The sequence below is a fragment of the Balaenoptera borealis genome (assembly GCF_965194805.1).
Source record: "Balaenoptera borealis genome assembly, chromosome: 9".
NCBI classification, from domain to species: Eukaryota; Metazoa; Chordata; class Mammalia; order Artiodactyla; family Balaenopteridae; genus Balaenoptera; species Balaenoptera borealis.
In genome coordinates, this window is record NC_138873.1 from 20428796 (window position 1) to 20448003 (window position 19208).

The following is a 19208-nucleotide window of genomic DNA, read 5'->3' on the forward strand; positions in this document are numbered from 1 at the left end:
GAATATGTCCAAAAACCATGAGGAAGGTCAAGCTGGAGAGTCAGAAGAACAGATCTGGAGCCCAGAGACAGAGTGAAAGATATGGACTTTGGGGGTAACTGTGTAAATGACACCCGAAACAGTGAGCATGGAAGTCAATGTACAGAAAGAAATATCACTAGAACCCTGAAGACACCAGCATTTCAAAGTCAGGCCTGAAGATGGACATTTGGGATTCAGCTGTAAATAAATGATGCCTGAGGTTGTGGGGTTAGGTAAATTACTCTGTAATATAGCATAAAGCAAAAAAAAAAAAAAATTAAGAATCAGGTAGAAGAAGGGAAGCCCATGAAGATGTGAAAATTGCTGCAGCATGGAAGGAATTCAGAGTTGTGATAGTTTTTCTCCATGACTGCAGATGTTGGCCTTTCATGGATGACAGAATGTGTACAAATAAACGGATTCACAAATACAGTTCAACGAGAAAAGCAGATATATGATAACAGAGACATTATAGGTCTAAAGAATTCATAATTAATATAGAAGCATGGGACAGAGAGAGGGGTGGGAAAAGAGAATTTTTCAGTCTGGACTTTGAAAAGACCTGAGTGCCCTCAGATTCAGTTTGAGACCAATCACAGAACTCAGATCTTTCAAGGTTTCTTCAGTTATGACTTTACATCATACACTAATAATCAGCTTTTAAAATCAATATCTTTGTATTTTGAAGGTATTAACGATTAAAAATGAAATGCTAGAAAATATTCTCAGATTTATATAATTTTAAATAATAACCAGTTTTATTTCAAAAGATGGGGACAGTTTTTTAAAAATTATAACTTCAAGACAGATTTTTTTTAATCTTATAGAAGAAATTTTTTTTCCCCTCTATAAAAATGCTTTTTCTCTTACAAGCCACAGGTAAAACCATTAAAAGTCCTTACACAGGGCTTCCCTGGTGGTTCGGTGGTTAAGAATCTGCCTGCCAATGCAGGGGACACGGGATAGAGCCCTGGTCCGGGAAGATCCCACATGCCGCGGAGCAACTAAACCCGTGCCCCACAACTACTGAGCCTGCGCTCTATAGCCCGTGCGCCACAACTACTGAAGCCCGCACGCCCAGAGCCCGTGCTCCGCAACAAGAGAAGCCACTGCAATGAGAAGCCCGCACACAGCAACGAAGAGTAGCCCTCGCTCATTGCAACCAGAGAAAAGCCTGTGCGCAGCAACAAAGACCCAACGCAGGCAAAAATAAAATTAATTAAATAAATAAATAATAAAATAAAAGTCCTTAGACAAACAATGCATTTTAGGTTTAACTTTGTTTTTGTGGTCCAGTGTTTTATGGTAATGAGGAATCTTTCTATTAAGAAAGTTTATCTTTTGGTTTTTAAGAGCTCCAAATTAAGGGGCTTTCTAAAATAAAGCAAATTTTAAAATGGTTTCAGATCCGTTGTATGTTCTGGTATAAAGAACCAATTTATCACGTTTTGGCTGCACTTTCCTATAGGAGAATAAAAATCTATGTGGTTTTCTTTGCTATGAAAGCAGAAACATCTGTTAGTGTTAAAGGTGCTGACCGGCAGCCCGTTGGCAGATGTGAATCCCAGCCCTTCTCCTGTCAGAGGTGTGTATTCTGCAAATAAGAATGATTAAGGATAATTTTAGGAAGTTAAAATTATTTGATTACCCTAAAAGATTTTCTTTTCTAGTTGCTTTGGCATATTTAATAATATTTGGCAATAATCAGAACTTATTTTCACCTGCCTATAGCTTCACTGGGATTGGGGTATACTTTAGAGCACATGTAAAACACCCCGGACTTTGCGTCAATTTTACTTGGTTTAAAGAGACTTGGGTTTTATTTTCTTTTTTCCTAATAAGATGTTAAAATATCTTAATCCACAGTTTATTACTTTGTCTTAAATATTAGCTGTATTTTTCCTAGCTTTCCCACATAAGCAGAAATTTAAACAGAAGGATTTGGATGCAGAGATGTGTAATTTCTTCAATCAAATGGGATTAACAACTCCCAAATTTTTAGTCCAGATATAATTTCATTTTTCCCTCAACACTAGTCATCCTGTATTAAAAACTGATGCTTTCAAATTCAAATGGGTAAATTCTTGCTCCAACCAAGAGGCATTTTTGCAAACCAATAGAACATACTTTTCGTAAACCATTGGCTTAAAGATTTTCAGTGTTTAAAAATCATCTTTTAAAATACAAGAAGTGTGCAACTTCCAAAGAACCTATCCTAAAAGGTTTTATTTTCAGTTTGTTATTTTAACTCAGATTCAATTATGGAAAAGTTTTTTGGATACTACAGTCACAGGAAGAAGCCTACTTAATTCACAGGGCCACTGGAAACATGTATATTTACAATGAAAGATGGCACCCCAATACTCTTTCAGTAATAAAAATTTTTGGTTGAAAATTTAATACGTAGCTTTTAAAGATTCAAATTCAAGTAGCTGATCAAAGTTAAGCTTAATTATATTATTATGAATGAGGTCTCTACAATAAAAGAGAAGAGCAAGAAAGAAATCATGAAAACTCCACCACTTCCTAGCTGTGTGGGCTTGAGCAGTATCTGCAATGTCATCATTTGTAAAATGGACATAATAATAATACTTATCTTGATGGGTTGCTGGGAGGATTAAAAGAGATACCAATGTAAACTGGCTAAGAACAGTTCTTGGCACCAGTAAGCATCAGTAAATGCTATCTATTATTATTATTCTTATGTCTACACATATATTTATTTACTGATGTAATTTGCCTGAGTAGAATTCAGTTAATTTCCTAGACCTTTCTTCTCTTTTCCTATTCAGCCACAGGCGAAACAAAGGGATAGTATTATCCAATATCTGTGCACAAAAGATGTATATCTTTTGCAATAAAAATTCCATTCATGATATTGATATTGTCAGCCTGATTTTTCATCCGTTTATCCTTTGATTTGATTCATGACTACCTAGTATATAGTTTACTATGCTACTAAAAACCTAATACACTCTAAATCTGTTATTTGTGTCTTTTATTGCCTAAATTCCATTAACTGCTTTTCTGGATATGTTCTACAATACGGGAGCCAAAGGGAATCTAGACCAGAGGTCTAACATCCTTAACTTTGGGCAATACCTGATTACAAACAGAATTTATAGCTAAACTAATTCTTCATTACATATTCAGACAATAAGATATAATTAGCAGATAAGAACTCCCAGGAAAACAGTATACTTTTGATTAAACTTCTAAATCCAACTGCCGATTTAAAAAGGAACCTGCCAGACTACACCATGTGGATGCCATTCTGTAAGATCCAGGCTGTGAGAAACACTGTCAAAGAAACAATTCAGTTTCTTCAACAAATACATTGCAAAGAAAACAAACAAAAGATAAATGGGAAATCTGGAGATTAAAAGGGACTTTAAAATATTCTTACAGAGACTTCCCTGGTGGCGCAGTGGTTAAGAATCTGCCTGCTAATGCAGGGGACACGGGTTCGAGCCCTGGTCCAGAAGATCCCACATGCCGTGGAGCAACTAAGCCCCTGTGCAACAACTACTGGGCCTGCATTCTAGAGCCCACGAGCCACAACTACTGAGCCCATGCGCCACAACTACTGAAGCCCACGCGCCCAGAGCCCGTGCTCCGCAACAAGAGAAGCCATTGCAACGAGAAGCACGTGCACCGCAAGGAAGAGCAGCCCCCCCTCGCCACAACTAGAGGAAGCCCGCGCGCAGCAACAAAGACCCAACGCAGCCAAAAAAAAAAAAAAAAAAAAAAGACCCAACCTCAGTAATATAATTAAAGGTCCTCTGCTGTATTATTAAAAAATAAAAAAAAAAACTCAACAAAAACAGGCAAAACTAACTTATATTGTTTAGGGATGCACAGCTGGGTGAAAACGTATAAAGAAAAGTAAAAGTAAATTATTGTAGAAGTCACCTTAGTCATTATTTTGGCGGGGATGGGGGTTCTGATGGTGAGGGGCATATGGAAAACATCTATTATGTCTGGAAAAGCTCTATATTCTGATTTTGGTGGAGGTCGTAACAGTGTCGGCATTATAACAATCCCTCCTAACAGTTTATATATGTGGCTCTCCTTATTTGTGTTATATTTAACAATAAAGGATTTCTTAAATCCTTTATCTGAGGCAGGGATGCTGACCATGGTTTTCTCAATGTGGTCCTGCAGCGAGTCGATGAGCAAGTCTCCCACAGGCTTCCAGCCATTCCGCACGGCCTCCGCCTCCTTCAGGTCAGCATCGAGCTCATCCATCGCTCCCTGCAGGTCTCTGAGCTTCTCCAACGCCTTGTCCACTTGCTTTTGCCAATTGCTAGTAACAGCATTTAGACTTTCCCACTTCTCTTTGACTTCAGACGACTGCTTACGCATGGCTTTGGCAATCTTTTGGGCTCTCTCCTCAGGAGTCAATTCTGTGACTAAAAAAAAAAGAAAGAATATTTGGACGCTTGCTCAACTCTACATTCTTAGAGCCAAGTGTGAATCACCTTTTGAAGGGTTGCTACCAGCGTACGCTAGCCAGGGTAAGAAAAACTGTTTCCATACTTCCTCCACTGATCCCTGCTACTTCTCCAAAGAAGAAAAGAGCTACTCAGAGTAAAAGTGGCCCAGTGGTTTTGGTGACTTCTGAATTTTAATGTATTTGCAAACCTTGAAATGTAACAAGATAACTCAAGAAATAAAACAGTTTTTCTTTAACATAAATTAATTACATAAAATCCAGAGACAGCTTTTCATTAGTTTTTCTTTGTCCTCAGAGAAATGGGAATGATAATTGGGAGAGAAATAGCTTTAAGACATGAGGAAAAACTCTGAAAAAATAAGATTAATTTATCGTGTTACAAAAAAATACAACTGAAGACAAATAACATATCTTAGGTACTTCATCATCGCTGAATCTTTAATACAAGGCATTCTTTGTAGCCCAGAAGTGTAGCACGTCCACAAATATTTCGACAAGAAGACAGCAAGGCTTCAAGGACCACCCTAAATATTTAATAGAGCAAGAGGGCTTCCAGAATGTCTGAAATAAGGTAGACTTTTCAGACAGGAAAGGGCAGGCATAATGCAAGATGCTGCCACAGGACAGGGGCAGGAAGAAAGAGTAAGAGTCTAGAAGACAAGCAAAGGGAACGGACAGAAGTCAAAGTCAAGTTGAAAGCCAAGGGTCAGAAATATAGTGATGAGAAGCTGGCAAGACAAGGGCAGGGGAACTTGATGGTCATAGAGCAGACACTCTCAAAACAGGTTAAATAGATCCCCAGCTAAACACTCCTGGGCCTCACTACCCTCAACACCGCAGGATGCCTCCTTTCCTCTCTAGCTGGTTTGATGGTTGTCCTAAGTGTCCCCTGGACAATAGAGAGGCAAGTCAGAAACATACAGTCAAGGTAAACTGTACATTAATTTAAGATAGAAGTGCATATTCTTCTTTGTGATAACATCCCATCTTTTAGTATCACATTAGCAACATCCACTTCCCCTCAAAACATTCCAAACCATTCATAAAATGCACTGAAGTTCATCAAACTTCTGGTAAGATGAAATTCATGGTAAGATGAACTGAAGCAAGCTCTCCTAAACTGTAACTTTCCTACACAACATAAATTTGTCTGCCTGTCTTTATTTAAATATTATTTAAAAGTCAAAGGGACAGAACATTTATTTTTATCTAAGTTTCCAGAAATTTTGAGACCTCAATATTTAGATGAAAGCGGCTATAATAAATCTCTGGGAACTACATGCATGATGAAGAGTTTAGCAACCACAGAACTCCGAGTGTGCTGCTGAAAGGCTGTGAGGCTACACAGAAACATGACCAATCCCGTCAGCTGAATTGATTACAAGAAGAGACAATGTTATGATAAGTAGACAGGCGGAGCATACCAGTAAAAGATAAATAAGGAAAAGAAGTGAGTTAGAGACCCAGCTTCAAGGAATGTTTAGGCTCAGATACAGTCCAGTACAACAGTGATGGGAGGGAGTCGAGAATCCTGGAAAAAAGCCCGAAAACTTATAATATGTCAGGATTTCAAGTTTAGGAAACTTAGAAAAAACTTTGTAAGGAAAGGTACATCATTAAAAGGGCAACTTTATTTAAATCCTTAAGCCTTCAAGATTTTTTTATAAAATGAAAAATATGTAATATTAATACGATCCATATTTTATATACATATACCATGCTCTGTGTAAGGTGAAAAAAATCATCCTTAGCCTGATAAGAAAGGGAGTTGATAATTTTTATGATGGTAACACCTGAGTTTGTTAATTAGTCACTTCAGCTTTTTCAAAGATATATTTTAAGCACTCATGTTTTACTGACTTTTGTAAAAAAGAAATACAGTGCCAATTTCAGAAGAGACAACTTAATTATGATGATTTTCCTCTGGATAAAGTAAAAACTGTTTCTAAGTCAGTCACTGAATAACCTGGCAGGGAGACATACGGCTTCTTTGTCCTGTGACAAAATACCCAACACTGGCTGTGACTTTTTGTCTTCACTTAATGTAAAATCTTTTGATTGAGCCCAGTCCTTTTGTACTATTTATAATATAATCACCACTCAAGCAGCTACTCAGAAGAAAAGTTCTACGTTCAATTCACCATCTGTTTGCCAGAAAGGAAGCATATTAACTAATCACAGAGTCAGAATAAAAGTGCTTCCTGTTGCAGCAGCAATCTCAGTTTAATGCATACTTTAAACCAAGAACAGAGCGAAGTAAAAAGCCAAACACAAACTTTCCAGGATGTTTGTGAAACAGGTAATAAGAAGCAACATGTGAAATCCCAAGTTATGAGTTTGGGGTAAGAAAATAAAAAAAAGGAATTAAAACAGCAAGAGAGCATAAAAGATGAAAATAATAAAGGGATATCCCAACATTAAAAAAAAAAAATCCTCCTGTTACTTGAAAATCAAGGACAAAGTTTGCTTCAAATTTTCTGAATGGATACTTTGCAATAAATTTTAAGACCCTCATGCAAGAGTGGAGAATCTTCTGGACCAGTGGTTCTGAATTCTGGTGACATATTAGAAACCACCCTGACAGTTTGACTGTTTGCTTGCTTGTTTGTTTTTAAATGCTGATCCCCAAGGACGAAGTATTAAAAGATCCTGGTTTAGTTGGTCAAAGGTGAAGGGCGGCATGGATAAATTTTAAAAAGCTCCCCAGGTGACTGTAATGTGTTGCCAGAACGGAATACCACCAGCCTACTGGCTTATAAATTGATTTCTCTGGTCACTGCTGTTGAAGCTGGACAGAGTGTTTCCAATCCAGTGAGCTGCTCTGTCATTCCCACGTAGAGCAGGGCACTAACTACTGAAGGTGGGAGAGCAAATGAAGATCAGTGATAAGAGGGTGATCTAATTTGCATTTGAAAAGGCAGTAATAGAGGCTAATCAAGAGACAGAGGAAACAGCAGGATAAAACCAAGTAAATTCAGTGACAGTTCACAGACCAGAAGCACTTTTCCTAGGTCACTTTCCTACTCCCTGGGAGTGTGTGTGTGTGTGTGTGTGTGTGTGTGTGTGTGTATGTTTCTGAGAGAGAGTACTTTGTTTCACTCTTCATTCTCCCATTCTTCTCCCATCACACCTTCTCACTTATCTGGCCAAACTCTGAGGATGGAATTGTATTTAATTTTTATATTTATATTTATATTACATAGTATATATAGTATAATGTGATATGATGTATTATAAATATTAACATATTTACTTTATATTTATATAATTAAAATAGCAATTTTTTTATTGTGTTACAAAACATTTAAGGAAGAGTAGATAATTATCTTTAGGAAGAAGGAAGAAGAGAGAGGAACAAGGAATGACCAATCCTGAAGTTTTCTTTCTCGTCCGGCGGTTTTTAGTCTTCAAATATGCAAATTAATTGCATGGCATTTACACCACTCTCTCCTTTCTACCCTGGGGAGAAAGACTCACATGCTTCAGTGGAATACAGGTGGAACACGAACCTGGACCAGAAGCAGAGACTAAGACTTGCAATCAGCACTGCTCCCATCCTGCCCTTGGCTCCTAGATGACCTGCTCATCCCAGCTTTATCAAGTGGGAACCCTATTTTCTCATCTGGGGAAACATTTTACACTAAGGGCCTCTTTTACCTCTGAAATTCAATTATATAAGAAAGGCAAAGCCTCTGTATGTCTCCAAGAAATCTTATAATAGAGGAGAAAAAAAACCCTCCTTTTGTGTGCCTATAATTTTTTTTTACATTTAAAAACATTAAAGTATATGTTCCTCCTATGAAATAATGTACAAATAGATTAGAATCAGCCCAGTTATTTTAAATAAAGATTTTCCATATTTATCGTATTTCCTTTCTCTATTACAGAATAGACACATAATCTCCATAGTGACTTTTTAGAGTCTAAAGCCTTATGTCATGCATGTTTGTTCTTTTCATCTTGGTTTTGCAGTACTCAGTCTAGAGACTAGTATGTCCTCAATATATATAATTACTGAATTGAAATTTTCCATTTTCTGAATGGAATTTCCAGCTTTACTCTTTATTGAGAATATTCAACTTCATAATTTTAAATGGAAATCTTCCCACTTGTTTTTTCTTCCTCCTTTCCAAACCCATGACAGCATTTATATTAAAAACAACAACAACAACAAAAAAACACTTTTTTTTTTTACTGTGAAAGAAAAGGATAAACCTTACAAAGTCATTTCAAGTATGGTAATTCCATCTTATTTGTACTGTTTGCTTATTTTTTACATGTATCTATAATCTTATTGTATTTCATCAAGAGAGGAAGAGGAGATATTAAGACAAACAAGTATAGGAAAAAATTCTCCAGAGTAGCATTTTCACCCCATGGACAATACGGTGCAAGGAAAGATTTGTTCATAGGCCAATTCCAATACTAACTAGCTATGTAATCATAGATATATTCCTTATCTCCTTGAACTTCAGTTAATATCTATAAAGCTACCGATACATGCCTGGCACACAGAAAAGCTTCAACAGAGGTTAATTTCTTTCATTTTTAAAATGATTTTGTTACTAAGTCTGGGAGGTTTAGATATCTCTAGAGATTTTCACATAAGCAAACCAAGTTGATTAGCCAACAAGAATTCACAGGAAAAAACAATGCATTCCTGTAGATCTAGAGACTAGACCTGACTTACTCTCACTCTCCGTCTTCATCCCCACTCCATTTTTCTCTCTCTTCTTCGTGACCAAAAGATGCTCCTGATTCAGATAATGCAAAACATATGCTCCTCAAATTTTCTGATTACATGATTAAGATCAACTTAATCTGTCTGAAATGATCAGTGTTGAAGAGGACCCTGCCCACTTCCTATACTGTATGATAACTGGTGACAATTCATTAGGAACCAGATTAAAAGTACACCATCAAGTGCCATCAGCTGATTACTACAATATTTCTAATTATTTTCATCTAATAAATTATAAAGATGACAATAGTAAGAGGCTACCCAAAGTAGATTAACCTGATAATGTGTAGCCTAAATCTTTCAGTAGGAATATGATAAAGATGATAAGGATCCATCCATGCTGCCAACGAACTTGTCAAACCCTTAAGGGAAAAAAAAAGATCGTGGACAGATACATTTAGGAAAAAGCAAGAACTCCAAAGTAAAGAGATTTAGGGAACATATTCCACAGATACCAAAATATAAGGTATTAATGGCGGTTATGGGTGGAGCTGGGATGGATGGAGATAATAGGAATATAGACCACACCATGGAGAGAGATAACCAGCACTTCTGACCAGAAGTCAATCAAGGTTGAGCTAGAGTCTGAATACTTTAATGTTTCACTCTTCCTATAAAGTGGGCCAAAGTAAGTAAACCCAGCACTGAGCTAAGGATGAAGCATGAAGAGACCATTAAGAAGGTTAACCTCCAAGGAAAAAGGTAGAACAGCAGAAAGGCCATGGAACAGAACTAGCTAAGCCACATGAGATCCATTTTCTGTAATGGAACATTCCCTGAATTTCCTCACACTAATGGCAGTTTTATAATTTATTCAAGTCAGTTTTGAGTGCTGGACAGCAGCAGACAGGTCACTGATGGTCCTGAGAAGGGAGAATAGAAATTGGGAATGTAAGTGCCAGGTGGGCAAGGATATGTTTTGTTCACTGCTGTCTCCCCATATCTAGAATACTACCTGGCACATGGTAGGCATTCAATAAGTACTGATCAAATGAATAAATAGATCTATGTTCAATATCTTTGTTTTGATAAAAAAAAAATTTACCTTTAAGATCAAAGGACAGTGCTCTTCAATTAAAAGTCTCGCATTTCTGGCCACACCACTGCCCATCTCTCCCCAGGCTGCTTCCCTGAGGAACGTAGCCGCTAATGATCCATCAACGTACAAAAGAAGACCTGGGCTTTCTATTCAAGCTTAGCCATTCTTACGAAAGAAGTTAGGCATGTCTTAGGTTTATGTACTGCCAAAATAAGTGAGAAGTTTAAAGTGGAGAATTTATGCCTTGGCTAGGATTATACTTTTCAAAGATAGCAAACCCTCCAATTCACTCGTGAAGACTCCAGCTCTCAAGAGGAACAGCAACAACAGGAAAAGAGGAACACACCACACTGAAAGTGTTTAGTCTCCTCCTATGCTTTATGTTTAAATCAGAGTGACACTCCAGATGTTGATTTCAATAAAATACATACATGTAAATTATTGCCATCTTTTTTTACGAGGCACATGTGATTTATGGATGGCTGTAATGGTGATTAGAGACCATAACAGATAGTAAACAATTAATTTAAAATGCTGTGTCCATCAAACTAACCTTTGTTATCATATAATTCTTCATCAAGAATGTTGATTTATTTAAATTGAATTTCACTATGATGGTATTCATTAGCATGCAAACAAGTTTGTGAAATTTTTATCCAATCAATATGCTTACTCAGCCGGCTCATTATATTTTAGGAAAGTTGAAGACTGGATTCATTACATCCATTCATACATTATGGAACCTTAAAATGGGAAGGATCACACTGGATCTCTGTAGTTAACATTGGAAATGAAAGTAACATTATATTTTTCTGTGTTTTTTCATGCATTATAACTTTACTAATCTAATTTGGACTTAACGAAGCTAATTAAATTATTGCCTTGGTCTATAGGTCTGAAAGCAATTATTATTCCTTCAAGTTTTTTTATGAAAATTAAAAAGACAAAGTCTAATATTGCCTAAACACCTTCTCCCTTGGTGCTAGGAAATCAGTGAACTGGTATATCATTCTATTAAGCAGCCTAATATTTCAGAAAAGGAAAAGTAAGAATGAAGGGAAAAGCATATTAATTATTGCATGAAATTTTTATAAGTAGAGGAATATAGAAAGCAAAATCTTATTTTTACTGATTATCTAGAAGTGCTTTGATTATTGGGGTAGTTAAGATAGTATGCTATGATGGTTCAGGGCATCAAGGGTTGTGACAAGCCTGAGTTGGTGTTTCAGCTCTGTCACATGGGTGACAGGAGGCATCCAAACATCTCAAAGTCTCAGTTTCCTCATCTGTCAAATGGGTGGTAACAGTACGTATACCTCAAAGAGCTGTTATGAGAATTAAAGGAAACGGTGCCTGGAACACTGTAGGATGCTGATAAATGTTGATTTGTTGTGAACATCTATGTTGACTAACATTTCTCTCTTCTCCCTTCCTTTTTTGGGCATTGATTCCTCCTCCATCTAACATGATGCTTATAAAGGGGGTCTGCCAATCCCAGAAGACCCTGAGCGCCATGTTACTCAAGCTGAGTGAGTTGTTGCTCTCTCTTGGAATGTGCTGGATCTAAAGAAGGGTTTTCCCTCCCTGGTATGTGGTTGTGAGGTATAAGGTCATAGGAAAGCAAAGAAAATGAAAACTTGTGGAGAGAGGCAGAAAGGAAGACATGGAGAAAGGCTCTGACTGCCATTTCGATTCCTGTGGCCAGCTGTGTCCTTGCCTTCACTGTAATTTGGTTATGGGGGCTAATACATTCGCCCATGTGCCTACACTTATGGAAGCTGGCTGTCATTTACAATGAATGGGGTTCTAATTAATAAAGCGGTTATTAGGGAAACAAAAAATGCCCTGGGGAAAAACACCCATGAGTTTTACTACCTAATTACTTAGGTTAGGTTATGTGTAATTTGGCCTCATTTTATGAGATGCAAGGAAATAATTATTGCCATCTTTTTTATGTAACCTTATGCTATACTGAGAATCAATATAAAAGTAATTTCTAAACTCTATGATAATTTCACCTTTTCACTCATTTAATGATCATGAAATTTTATTTGCACAAGTTTGCTAATACTGGCACAAAATGGACTGACATAGTAGACCGAAAAATGTCATTTATTACTTCTTTGTTGTATCATAAAATATATGAGATTTCACATAGGTGAAAAATACTCCTAATTGGCTTTCTAAAATATTATGAAGCATTTAATAATTAAAAGAAAACAGTATATTCTGAGTTAAAATATTAACTACTACTAAATACACACACAGCTGTCAAAGACCAAAGAGGAAGAACACTAATCCATACATACTTTTTTATCTGAAAGGTTTACTATTACCCATTAATCACAGGTACAATCGTATACAACTATAAAAAGCTGTGTATGAATAAACAACACACATACACAACTATAGACACTACATACAACTATGAACACACTAAAGCAATAGCTGCTTTTTTTTTCCTCTATCATTTAAATGAAACAAAATAAATTAAGTAACTTCACCAGGCTGAAAAAGAAATAATGTTCAGACAGCCTGCAGTAAAATAATAGTTGTAGTAATAGTAACGCCTTGACTGGAATAAATTTTAAAGAAGACTCAAAGGGAAATTTATGAACAAAAAAATGCAATCTTTTTTTGTCTTAAAATTAAAACCTGAGCAGAGGAAAATAGTTTTTCTACACCCACATATATAATCATTTGTATAATTTTCTAAACACTGTTAGAGGTGAAATATCCTATTAAAGAGTTAATTTAGTAATCGATACCATAGCCTCAACTCATAAAATGTGTGTGTGTGTGCACATCTGCATACACACCTGCCTGCATCTGTGTGTGTGGTAGAGAGGGGGACGTAGACATAAGGCTCTAACTCCCCTGTGCAATTTTGACTTTTAACCTAAGCTGCAGGTAACGAACATGTGAGAAGGCACGTGTATTCCCTGACTACCTCAAGAGGTGTTCGGGCTGTCTTGGACATCTACTTTCACTATGCAGCTGTGTGGTTTTCAAAGGAATTGAAATCTGGGACTGAGAACAGCAGGGAGGTTGGGTGAACAAGGAAGAAGCCAAGAAACATTCATGCAGGGTTAAGAGGCTCTAGACACTGAAAGTCAAGAAGGAGCTAGGAGGTCAGTGGCCAGTGAGCAGAGAGAAAGAGAGAGGAGATAAAAATGAAAGGATGAGTTGAAAGCCAGACAAAAATCCAGGGGTTAAGGAGAGTCACCAACATAGAAGCTTAGTGCTCTGTCCCTCGATCTACCCTACATTAGCTGATGACCTTGGTCAGCACCACAATATTTTCTTAGCCTTTGTATTTTTATTTAAATTTTTTTAAAAAAGGCATACTGTATGATCTGCTCAACTCATTGAGATAGTTAGGAGAATACAAAAGTGGTATGAGAAGTACAAATACAAAGAACAATGTGAATAATGATGAGACATTTGTTGTTCCACTGTTCTACTTTTTAACAGATATAAACCAGGTGGTTAAAATCAAATGAGAAACAATTCAACTTCACTAAGAGGAAATGTTATACACTGACATGACACAATTGAAATCCAATTAAGTAGTTCCATATCACTCAAGATAAGGGAACTATTGACAAAGTTGTGAACTGTGTAAAATTTCTGTAATTATTCAGGTAATTTTAGTCTGATTAAAAATTATGTTGACTTAATAACCATTTATAAGCGGAATGAGTAATTCTGGGTAGCTGAGTGATCCAGAGAGCTACATTTCATTCATTTAACCTGATTTTTTTTTTTTACGGTTGCCATTTTGGAAGGAAATTTACTAAAATATAGTATAAACTCCTACGTCTTCTCTTAACTGATTTATATTCTGTCTTCAAAAATAAACAAACCACAGTTCATAGCTTCAGCTTTTCTTTTGTTGTAAAAGGCCCCAAAGACTCCTCTGTTTTATTTTAGAATCCCCATGTATCCTTTTTATAATTTTCTTTCTCCTCATTGTTGTCAGACTTCTTGAAGTCATTTCTCACTGTCACCCTTTTCCCCTGTCCTGTCATTTCCACCTTGCTACATACCCATAATTCACTGGAAAACAAGTTAAACTAGTTACAACAGTGTCTAAAGTAAGAGTTAATACCTCTGAGAGGGTAGTTTTTCTATGAGCTAATAAGATCTTCACTATATTTTCTACATAATATCTATCTTGGCTGCTCAGATAATTGTTCACATTCTTTCAGATTCTCAGTAACTGAGAAAGGTCACTAAGCAAGGGCAGGGCTGAGCTTCAGATACAGATATTAATAATATAGTCAGAGAGATGACAGGGTACCAGGGAGGCAAGGAGGAGAGCTGGGAGAGGAATGGGTCCAGTAAGAAACAAAGCCTGCAGTGAGTGGGACAGAATGAGCAGGGGCTGGGCAGGCAAAGGAGGAAGGAGTTGGAGATCAGGTAGGAGGGACCTATGGGCAGAAAAAAACCAGAATGGACAACAGAATAAAGTTAAGAAGACCATTACCTGCAGGACATCATGAGAAGCTGGTGGGTGTCAAATGGACATTAGTTTGGAGCAGAGAGAGGCATGAGATGCTGCCACACTGGAAAACTGAGGCCAAATCACTGTGCAGCCTTGTATGGCAGGTAAAGGAGCTCAGATCCCATGTCAGTGACTACCAGTGGTTTTTAAATGCCAGTTTTGTGTTTTAGATGTATCACTGTAGCATCTATTTATGTTGATGCAGGGATACCAATTAAGAAAGTATTGTGAAGCAACCTAAATGCCCATCGACAGATGAATGGATAAAGAAGATGTGGCACATATATACAATGGAATATTACTCAGCCATAACAAGGAACGAAATTGGGTCATTTGTAGAGACGTGGATGGATCTAGAGACTGTCATACAGAGTGAAGTAAGTCAGATAGAGAAAAACAGATATCATATATTAACGTGCATATATGTGGAACCTAAAAAAATGGTACGGATGAACCGGTTTGCAGGGCAGAAATAGAGACACAGATGTACAGAACAAACGTATGGACACCAAAGGGCGAAAGTGGAGGGGGATGGTGGTGGTGGTGTGATGAATTGGGAGATTGGGATTGACATATATACACTAATATGTATAAAATGGATAACTAATAAGAACCTGCTGTATAAAAAAAGAAATAAAATTTAAAATTAAAAAAAAAAAAGATGTACACACACAAAAAGTACTGCGGGAACTCTCTGACGGTCCAGTGTTTAGGACTCCACAATTTCACTGCCAAGGGCGTGAGTTCAATCACTAGTCAGGGAACTAAGATCCCATAAGGCACACAGCGTGGCCAAAAAAAAAAAAAAAAAAAAGAAAGCACTGAAAAGTCCTAGCAAAAGATGGTTAGGGGCTGAAATAGGGCAGTTAATATTAGTAATGATTTTTAAATGTTTAAAATATACATACTTGAAAGTTGCTAGGAGAGTAGACCTTAAAAGTTCTCATCACAAGGGAAAAAAAATTGTAATTATGTGAGGTGATAGATGTTAACTAGACTTACTGTGGTGATCATTTCACAATATATACAAGTATCAAATTATTATGTTGTACACCTTAAACTTGTACAATGTTATGTCAATTATATCTCAATAAAACTGGGGGAAAAAAGAAAATATCTAGCAGAGCATACCTGATAAAATTCTTTGTCAGCAACTGATAACTTGGTTGAAATAATTAGTTTGCTTGTTTTCAACAGCATTTATCAATTAAAAGATGCCTGAGAGCAACTCATCCTGTGCTATGCAGTAATAAAATAAAACTCCATAAGCTATCATAAACTGCATATATACACATATGACACTATAAGATAATTGATAACAGAAAAAAAAGGAGCCAGGAGAAAAGGCTTTGGGAGAGAAAAATCATGGCAAGAAGTATTTTCTGGAATAGTTACTTAAAAACAAAGAGATGGATTCACCTTGGTGTGTCCTTTGGCACATTACACATAGCATACTCCATAAATGCTTATTAAATAGAACCAAAAAATCATTATACAATTTCTCCCTGCTCTAGTCCCTCCAACATTGAGTACTTTGAGTAGCATCACACAAGATAACTAATGTTCAAACACTATTACTGATAGCAGTTGTTCGTAAGTCATGGTAAACAACAAAGTATAAAAGCTATTACAGATAATTTTCTTTTATTTACTTTTAACAAGAGGTAAAGTCAGCCAACATTACACAAAATAATATCAGGAAAGGAGAAAGCGTGAAAATTGCTAATTGTAAAAAAACAAGCAAAAAAAACCACTCCAAAACAAAAAAAATCATAAAGTTAAACTGACATGACTTTTTTTCTTGCCTCCCAAATATAGTGTATGAAAATAGGTCTTAAAAATGTCCTGATGTAACAGCAAAATAAGGACTCAAAAGTAATATGTTTTTACCCTTTAAACTGACTAACCACTGAGGAAGAAAATTTATAGCAAAGTGAAACTCTAGTGATATAACACTTTTTTACTGCTATGAAATAGCTTATTATAAAAACGTTTCCTCCATTCTCTGAAAAGTACTGGGGAAGCCAGGAGATGAGACAAGCAGATTTAAGGTAGACTTTAAATTGGATAAGGTGAGACAGGTGAACTTCTTATTTTTCTTCCAAGCTTAGAAAACAAAAACCCAGGGAAATAGCGCCTTCTTCTTGCTGTATTTAAGTCGAAATGCTCTGTCCAACTTTTCCAGGGCCTTGTAATCTGCACCAGACAGCACGTACAAGCTCCTCACTCCTACGTGCTGTCCAGGCACAGCCCCTGACGCCACCTCCCCCGCCCCAGCTCTGCTGACTTCCCCTGACACACAGCCGCTCTGCTCCCCACTCTGGGCTGCTGCTTCCAACGATCCTGCCCCAGCTAATCGCTTCCTACCCACACCCGAGTGTGCTCAGTATAGAAGTCATTCAACCACCTGCTATGTAGCTGTGTGCGTGTTGTGGGCATACGTATGTCCGTGTGTGTATATAATACATATATAATTCGGAAGGCATAATTCTCCAAAGACAGAAGTAACAATCATGAGTGATGTGCAGACTGAGAGAGGCGGAGACTCAACAATGACTTAGGTCCCCGGTAGGCTGACTAGAAAAACAGTGATACCGCCAGCAGAAAATAAAAACCAACGCTGGAAGAGATGATAAGTATGCTGTGTGTGTCTCTGTACACACACACACACAACAGGTCAAGAAAATCATGATCCTGATGGGAAATTTATTCCGATTGAAGTAGAGCTTCCCTGAGAAAGGCTGAGGAGGAAGATGGCTACTTCCCAAATGTCTGATCCAGTTCCAGCTACAGTCAAAGCATTTTCCAACTGTACTTCCCTTACAAGTAATAAATGCTCATGAATTACACATGCTGGACATAGCATGAGGCAGTCTTTCAGGTCTGCTTTTACTATGGAAAGTGAATGACGAGAAAATATTTTGAATGGCATGTTTATTTTTTAAAATGCATCAGAATGCTTTTATGCCAAAAGTGAAAAATCAAAATAAAGATATGTGTTGGCCCCCAAATTCATCTCTTAAATCTACTATGTGATTTATTACTATCTGCTAGTAAGGTAGATACTGTTTCAGTTTTAAGCCAAAGTACATAAATAATATAGGTTGTTATGTTTAAATTAAAGAAATTCTGTTGTCTGCTTGTAAAAGAAAGGGGCTTTCGTGTCTTATTTAAAAAAGTAATCTTGAAAAAGAGAAGTTAAATAATCTTACTTCCTAGATATTTAAATAATTTATGTTTACTCTTGTATTTTAAATATTATTCTACTTACAATTATTTATCATGTAGTTTAAATATAAGAAATATAAATTTTTATTTCTTAAAGAAATTATTTTTAGTTACACTACGCTTTTTAACAAAGTATTTTTCTGCAGTTAATTCCCCTTTAAAATAATGATACTGAAGTATACAGCCATTTTATTTTTTAATTTAAGAATCTAAATATTTGTTAAAAATGACATATTTGACTAAAGTAATACTTAAAAGAGAAATTTTAATACTAGATCCTGAAATTCTGTAAGAAATTTTAAAATATCAGGTCCTGATATGCTGTAAGAAAATTCTCTTGTTGATTCTGGTGTTTTGTTCTCACCTGTGTTTTTATGATGTACTAAAGAAATCAGTCTCACCTGTTTTTGATTGTAGGTTTCTTCTTGGTTCTTCAGGGGCCTCAATTGGTTGATCAGCCAGGAAAACTCGAGCTTGGTCTATAGCATTCAGGACAGAATACTCTTTCTCCTTTAACTCACGTCTCAGTGCCTTTGCAAAGAGAAGCAAAAGTTGAATTTGTAACGTTATGTGTTCAAGTCATGGAACATCTTCAATTAGACCACTTCTGATCACACTTGTCAAGGGAATGTCTAATCACCAGCATGTTAGCGAGATCAGAAGTAAAAATGTAAATTTTACACATATGAATGATGAAACATGAATAAAAGCAAAAAGATGATTCCTGTAGAACTTATATGAAAAAAAAATCAGAACCTCCAAAATTTACAATATTCACCTAAGGGAAATTGCTACAGTATATCTGATCTTACACAAAATGTACTTTTAGGGTTATCACTACCATCTAAATCTAAGATACTTTTTTCTTATAAGACTGACTGACCAAAAAATTACATCCAGTGGTAGAGATAGAGGCGATTTCACAAGTAGTAATGAGATCCTCAGAAGTGTTTTACATTCTTTGGAATATATTAAGAAAAAAATTAAGAGATAGAAACAAATTAAAGTACATGAAATCAAAACTAAACCAAAGAGAACACATAAAAGACATTCTCCAATTATCTTAAAATATATTCCATCTCTCATGCTGAGGCAATTACAATTTTTCCCTTGTGAGGTTTTTCATGCAAGTATATGTCTCAGAATAGTTTGTCTTTAGCACTTCTGTGGTTTTAAGTAGGGTCAAACTTTCACCTCTGCTCCTATAAAATGTTTG

The 19208-nt window shown here is 36.4% G+C and overlaps 1 protein-coding gene across 10 annotated transcripts in view; it reads right to left on the minus strand.

Moving 5' to 3' along the window:
• UTRN (utrophin) overlaps positions 1-19208 on the minus strand; it is a 499657-nt gene that overhangs the window by 101279 nt on the left and 379170 nt on the right. For 6 of the 10 annotated variants that reach the window (XM_082405402.1, XM_082405405.1, XM_082405406.1 and 3 more), the window contains 2 exons: positions 18394-18523; positions 4159-4433 (listed from right to left, as the gene is read on the minus strand). In XM_082405402.1, the coding sequence (XP_082261528.1) occupies positions 4159-4433; positions 18394-18523 (405 nt within the window). The remainder of the gene's footprint in view (positions 1-4158; positions 4434-18393; positions 18524-19208) is intronic. The other 4 variants (XM_082405400.1, XM_082405403.1, XM_082405409.1 and 1 more) reach the window with 1 other exon arrangement.